The 7,732-nt window shown below is 34.7% G+C and overlaps 1 protein-coding gene across 1 annotated transcript; it reads left to right on the forward strand.

Moving 5' to 3' along the window:
* Positions 1 to 469: 469 nt before the first annotated feature.
* On the forward strand, positions 470 to 6,195 carry LOC120073994 (probable copper-transporting ATPase HMA5). The gene is made up of 6 exons (XM_039026947.1): positions 470 to 903; positions 1,413 to 2,792; positions 3,302 to 3,556; positions 4,221 to 4,343; positions 4,434 to 4,913; positions 5,584 to 6,195. Exons 1-6 carry the CDS (start codon positions 613 to 615, stop codon positions 5,998 to 6,000), a joined length of 2,946 nt encoding a protein of 981 aa, XP_038882875.1. The 5' UTR covers positions 470 to 612; the 3' UTR covers positions 6,001 to 6,195.
* Positions 6,196 to 7,732: the final 1,537 nt, after the last annotated feature.

The following is a 7,732-nucleotide window of genomic DNA, read 5'->3' on the forward strand; positions in this document are numbered from 1 at the left end:
GAACTAAAATGAACAAAAGTTGAAAATACAAGGATCAAAATGAACATTTTGAAAGTACAAGGACCAAAATGAACCAAAGTTAAGGTATAAAGACCAAAATGAACATTTTAAAAATATAAAGACCAAAATGAACAAAAGCTAAAAGGATATGAATCGAAGTAGTATTTAAACCTAATAATTTTTATGCAAGAAAATATAATATGTGAAAATATTTTTAAAATTTAAAGTAAATATGCTATAGATAACAAAAAAAAAATAAGAATAAACAACAAAGTAGCATTGAGGACTAAATTTAAAATTTATTAAAAGTGGAGAGAAAGTATATACAAGATTAAAATTGAACAAACTTCAAACAACCGTGACAAAAATGATATTTTAATCTAAATAATANATATGCGTCATTACTTTGTTGTCAAGCAAATATATACAATAATACGAAAGTCAATTATGTGTCCACTATAAATATTCGCACGATTTAAAGTTTGAAAAGGGCGGCCACTTTCCTTCTTCCTTTTTTCTCATGCGCATTCTGGTTTCAAATTTCAATTTCAATTTATGAACACATCGTAAATCCTTCTCTTTCTCTCTGATTAACCTCTGTTTTAATCATCCATGGCAACGAATTTCTGGTCCTTAGCATGTATTCGGAGTCAGAGCAGCAGCAATCTCTCTCCGCGGCCTCATTATCCGTCTATGCCCAAATACCCAGCTGGGGTTTTGCTACCGGAGAACAGCTTGCCGGTGATCGAGTCCACGGCGTTCTTCTCCGTCACCGGAATGACCTGCTCTGCATGTGCTGGCTCTGTCGAGAAGGCGATCAAACGCCTCCCTGGGATTCGTGAAGCCGTTGTTGGTGTTTTGAATGCCAAAGCTCGAGTCCAGTTTTACCCTAGCTTCGTTAATGTATGTATCTATCTCTGTTTTTCAAAAAAAAAAAAAAAATCCGTTTTCGCCTTGTATTGGAGTCGCTTTCATGTGATTTTAAAATAAATGTTTGAAATTTGTGATGTTAGACGTGCAAGTTAAGTATTTGTTGGCTTACGTTGCGTGTTTTTTGAATCGATCTGATTGTGCTTAAAATTGGTGAGAGATTATATTGTTTGTTTAATGCATAAGGCTTGACTGTTCAACTCTAATGCTTGATCAATTGTAAAGGGTTAGAGGTGTTGTTTAATGTGCTATAGGATATTTTGTCCCATGATTAGGATTAAATGTTTTTCATTTCTTAGAATATAGTGGGATCTAAATAGATGGATGAAGCAAATACTTTTTAGCCTCAACTTGGTTTTATTTATATGGATTTTATGGTTGCTATTTGCCATAAGGTGGTAAAGTGAAGATCATTGACACTGACTACAAGACCTTGATCACGTTGAATTGAAGTTTTGATTTCCTCTTGACCATGAACACAGGTGGATCAAATATGTGAGGCAATTAATGATGCAGGCTTTGAAGCAAGTGTAGTTAATGATGATATGATTGAAAGATGTCGAATTCGTGTAATTGGAATGACTTGCACTTCGTGTTCCACGACTTTGGAATCTACATTACAAGCAATTAATGGAGTTCAAAATGCCCAAGTTGCATTAGCCACGGAAGAAGCTGAAGTTTGTTATAATCCAAGAATTTTGAACTGCAATCAACTTCTCCAAGCCATTGAAGATTCTGGATTTGAAGCTTTACTTATTAGCACAGAAGAAGATGTGAGCAAGATACAGCTCCATGTAGATGGAGTGAGATCTGAGAATTCAATGAGATTGATTGGGAGCTCTCTGGAAGCACTTCCCGGAGTTCTAGGTGTTGATATTGACCCTGCACTCAACAAACTTTCCTTGTCTTACAAGCCAAATGTCACGGGACCTAGGAATATAATCCAAGTGATTGAATCAACTGGATCTGGTCGATTTAAGGCGACAATATTTCCTGAAGTAGAGGGCAGAGAAGCCTATAAAAAAGAAGAAATTAAGCAGTACTACAGATCATTCTTATGGAGTCTGATATTTACAATTCCAGTATTTCTAAGCTCCATGGTCTTCACTTATATACCTGGTATTAAGGATGGGCTAGATACCAAAATTGTCAATATGATGACTGTTGGAGAGCTGCTGAGGTGGGTTTTATCAACTCCTGTACAGTTCATTATTGGAAGGCGATTCTATACAGGGTCTTATAAAGCATTGCGTCATGGTTCTGCAAATATGGATGTTTTGATTGCCTTGGGAACAAATGCAGCATACTTTTATTCAGTCTACATGGTCTTAAGATCTGCAACCTCTAGTGATTTTAAGGCCACAGACTTCTTTGAGACCAGTTCCATGCTTATTTCATTCATTCTCCTTGGCAAATATCTTGAGGTCTTGGCAAAGGGAAAGACATCAGAGGCTATCGCCAAGCTTATGAAGTTGGTGCCTGAAACAGCAACCTTGCTTACTTTTGATAATAATGGAAATATCATTAGGGAGGAAGAAATTGATAGTCGATTGATACAAAAGAATGATGTGATTAAAGTCATTCCAGGGGCAAAAGTTGCTTCAGATGGAATTGTTGTTTGGGGACAAAGTCATGTCAATGAAAGCATGATTACTGGGGAAGCCAAGCCAGTGGCAAAAAGAAGGGATGATACGGTGATTGGAGGCACCTTGAATGAGAATGGTGTGCTACATGTGAGGGCAACACATGTTGGATCTGAAAGTGCTCTTTCACAGATTGTGCGACTTGTTGAATCAGCTCAGATGGCCAAGGCTCCAGTCCAGAAAATTGCAGATCGCATCTCTAAGGTTTTTGTGCCAATGGTCAGTAAAATATGCTCTTAACTTTTCCTTAATAATTTAATGTATCTTCATAGTTTCATTTAGGGAAAATTGCAAATCTGCTCCTAAGGTATTAGGAGAGCAATTTATTCTCAGAATCTTTTAGTTGATCAATTTAATCTTAAGAACATTTATTTTCTTGTTTCCTGTTAAAGATTTAACAAACTCATAGGAAGGACTAAGATTCAGCCCTTCATTGCTCTAATTAAAAATAAATAAAACATAAACTTATAGGAGAGTAGGAGAGTTTCTTGTTATTGAGAGAGCCTCCCAACAAGATTTTTTTTTACCTTTTAGTTATCCTTGGTGACCTCAATAATTTTCCCATGGATTTATTTTCCCCCCCAGTACTTTTGATCAAAAAGATCAATCTGATTCATTTCTTACCTTTAGCTCAATGAACCTCTGCAGGTCATAGCTGTGGATTTTGTAGTTTTCCTTTTAAACTATATATGTATAATTGCTAGTTCAATTCTGTTCTCTCTATGTAGGTAATAGTTCTTTCATTGACAACATGGCTTGTCTGGTTTCTCACGGGGAAGTATGGTGGCTACCCAAGGACTTGGATACCTTCTTCCATGGATAGCTTTGAACTTGCTCTCCAGTTTGGTATCTCAGTTATGGTCATAGCATGCCCTTGTGCTTTGGGCTTGGCAACTCCAACTGCTGTCATGGTTGGAACAGGAGTCGGGGCATCAAAAGGTGTTTTAATCAAAGGTGGCCAAGCATTAGAGAGTGCTCATAAGGTAAATATTCCATCCAATAACTCTCGTTTTACATATTTTCATCCTAAGAAGCACGGAAACAGACATGGGACATAGAAGCATTGGAAACACTTTGTTTTAAAATAAAATCTACGTTAGTACTTCTCTTTAGATAAAAACATGTAAATTTAACATGAAAACAAAATATGCTTCACTAAAAAAATATACGAAGTTAAGTCAATTAACAATATTTGAAATCTTAAAAGATATTGAAAGATTTGTTTGGCTATGACTAAAGGAAGAAGATGTCATCCTAATACTTTAGGATAGATCAATCTATAAGAAAATCTCTATTTTTTCTCCTAATTTTTAGGTTATATATTTTTCAGAGTCGTATCCAAGCCATGTCCCAGTTGTGCCCAAAATTAGGACACATATCCTATCCGTGCATGTAGGACACATATCCTATCCGTGCATGTAGGACACATATCCTATCCGTGCTTCCTAGCTTCTTTTCTTTAATGTTTTCAGGACATAGTTCACTCGTCACAAGAACTAGTAACTCAATATGGGCTTTAACAGAATGATGAGAACTTGGGTAATTTATGTTCTACAAACTTGTGAACATTGACAGGCTTGGGGCCATTTTTCTACTTTGTTCTCACGAGAATTTTAATATAATGCTGAGGAGAATAATAATTTGTAGGTGGATTGCATTGTGTTTGACAAGACTGGAACTCTAACAGTCGGGAAGCCAGTTGTGGTGAACATTAAGCTACTTAAAAATATGGCTCTAAAAGAATTCTGTGTACTAGTCGCCGCCACGGAGGTCAGCTTGATTACTTAACATTTCTCTTATTCTACCTACACAAGTTAAGTTTTTCATAACTATACAACTTTATTCTACATTTGAAATCAGGTAAACAGCGAGCATCCACTGGCTAAAGCCGTTGTCGAATATGCTAAAAAGTTTAAAGAAGACGATGATAACCAAACTTGGCCTGAAGCACAAGACTTTATCTCCATTACTGGACATGGAGTCAAGGCCATTGTTCAAAACAAAGAAGTACTTGTAGGGAACAAGAAGCTTATGTTAGATCAGAACATCTTCATACCTGTTGAAGCTGAAGAAATATTAAAAGAAATTGAAGAAATGGCTCAAACTGGAATTTTGGTATCCATTGATAGGAAATTGACAGGGGTTCTTGCCATATCTGATCCACTAAAACCAAGCGCTCGCGACGTCATTTCCATACTCAAGGCCATGAAAGTTAAATCTATCATGGTGACAGGTGATAATTGGGGGACAGCAAAGTCCATAGCCAGTGAGGTTGGGATTGATGATGTAATTGCAGAAGCTAAACCTGACCAGAAAGCAGATGAAGTGAAGAGATTACAGGTACCTACATTTTCTCCAAATAGAAAACTTATTATTTATAGACTATAAGGGGCTATTTGGGGTGTTGAATTAGTTATTATAGCTAGTGATTCTTATAGTATGTGGATTATAAAGTCTGTATTTGAGATGTAAATTATTTTAGTCTGGATTATAATAGTAAGTGTTTAAGGTGTAGACTATTTTAATCTGGATTACAAATGATAAGAGAGGATGGCTACAAGTAGTAAATGCTGAAGAATGAGGGTTCTCAAATAGTTTTACTGTAGCTAAGTGGGAGTTATAATAATTGAAAAATTCAACTATTGTAATGGGAGGCTCCAACATTGGGTGGGCTATAATAGCCCACTCTATCCAATGCAAGTTGGAGTCCTAAACGCCTCCTAAGTTATAACCTCACAAATTTTGAATGCAACTAGATTCTTTTTTTGCCTTGGAACTTTGTCGATGGAACTATGAGTTTTGGTTTAATTGGATTGATGTTTGTTTGAAATATAAGAAGCTTACATGTAGTAAATAATCTTGGTCAAGATGTTGCCACCTACAAATTGTTTCATCATTGACATTCAATTATGAACTAGCACCAAAATTTTGATCAAGTTTATTAGTTTTAATGTTGTTTTTCTCCTTTCTATCATCTTCACTAACCACGGTTCTGAATTTTGACAACTAGTTTTTGGGTCATACGGTAGCAATGGTCGGAGACGGGATCAACGACTCACCAGCACTTGTGGCTGCAGATGTTGGAATGGCAATTGGTGCAGGCACAGACATTGCTATTGAGGCAGCTGACATAGTTCTCATGAAAAGCAACTTGGAGGATGTCATAACAGCCATCGATCTTTCGAGGAAAACATTTTCCAGGATCCGTCTGAACTACATTTGGGCACTTGGTTACAATCTCCTCGGCATCCCTATTGCAGCAGGAGTCCTATTCCCATCAACTCGATTTCGGTTACCACCATGGATTGCAGGAGCTGCAATGGCAGCCTCTTCTGTGAGTGTTGTTTGCAGTTCTCTCCTTCTCAAGTATTACAAAAGACCCAAGAAGCTTGATACCCTTGAGATCCAAGGCATTAGAGTTGAGTGATTATAATCAGTTTGAAGGTGAATAAGTCTTGTCCTCTCTCCATGGTTTACAAGAATATCAAGAATAGGAATAGTGTTATTGTTGTATTACTACTAGTTTGTGGGACAATTGGTATTTCAATTTACGGATATGTCAATGGATATATTAAAGAAATATATGTAAATTGAAAAAATGTATAAAATCTATTTAAAATAATGATTAAGTCGATTTTACTTATTCATATTCATACTTTGATAAATATATGAAATTTCTTATATGTTTTATGTATAGTCATAAAAGATGTCGAAGTTATTGATTAATTCTTAATATTGATGGCAAACTCTCTGATGTATGGATATATTGACGTATTAAATATATAGCTATATGTATATTTATATATCTATACATATACATATGTAAATATAGCCAAAGCGAATATAGCTCAATTGGCATATGAATGTATTAGTAATCACGAGATCTGTGGACTGAATCTCTCTTCTTGTACTTAATAGAAAGAGAGAGATATGTTTGAAGATGAATAAATCTTGTCCACCCCATGGTTCACTTGAAAGCTTGAATTCAGAATCTTGAAGATCTTACGTTTAGAGCTTTTTCTTCCTTGTTTTTTTTTTTTCATTCAAACCTTATTGGAGAGGTTTAAGGTTGCCCAAATCAAATGCACTTGGTGGTCTTCCAAGTTTGTTCTACCAAAAGTATTGGCATGTGGTGAGTGGAGAAGTCACTTCAACATGCCTTAGTTATCTCAACAATGACACTATTCTTGACGAAGCGTTTCAACCACACGTCTATTGTCCTCATTTCAAAAGGCAGGAGCAAAAAATGGTAACATATTTAATAGATTCATTTTTCCGATTTGCTAATGGGCGGAGAATGGAGGAGGAAGTGAGAAAAAAAAAATTTCGAAAGCTATTCCTTGTCCCTATTCCATTTAAACTCTTTTTTAATTTATTATAATAATTATTGTTGTGTTGTTATTATTATTATTATGAGGTTCAGATTTCAAGTTTTATTGTTAAATTTCTTAAATAATTGATATGTTTGAATTGAATATTTAAATTTAGATTATATATAGGAATAATTTGATAGGTAATATATCCTTCTACTATAAAATTTGAGTAATTTCATTTTAAATTCAAATTGAATTAAGGAAAATTTTCATAGATATAAAAAATGTCAAACTATTTACAAAAATAGTAAAAAAAAAAAAATGATAGACACGGATAGATTTCTATTTGCGTTTATCGAGTATAGAAATTGATAAAAGTCTATCATTAATAGAGACTAATGAAAGTCTATCAGTGTATATCAGCGAATGAAACTGATAGAAATCTAAAATGATTAAATTTTATTATTTTGTGTAAATAGTTTTCCTTATTTTTCTATTTTTGAAAATCTTCATTGAATTAATCATATAAAATAATTAGTGAAAAATTTAATTATTTAATTTTAAAATTGTCAATAGTATTTATTTAAGTTAATTGGTTTTTTAAAAATAAAATAAAATGGGAAATTTGATCTCCATGAATTCCCCACTAGGAATCCCTATTCTGATCCCCGCTAAATTAAATGGAGAATATCATGGGGATGGAGACTGAGATAGGGAGCGAGGACAGGGACAGGGAAGCCATTCCCAACTCTGTCCTATCTCATGGACATCTCTAGATAGAATTTTCCTATATTAGTTTTATGTCTACTACAAACTTATTTTCAAAGTTTTAGTTAATAGGCTCAA

This window comes from Benincasa hispida, chromosome 3 (assembly GCF_009727055.1).
Source record: "Benincasa hispida cultivar B227 chromosome 3, ASM972705v1, whole genome shotgun sequence".
Classification (NCBI taxonomy): Eukaryota; Viridiplantae; Streptophyta; class Magnoliopsida; order Cucurbitales; family Cucurbitaceae; genus Benincasa; species Benincasa hispida.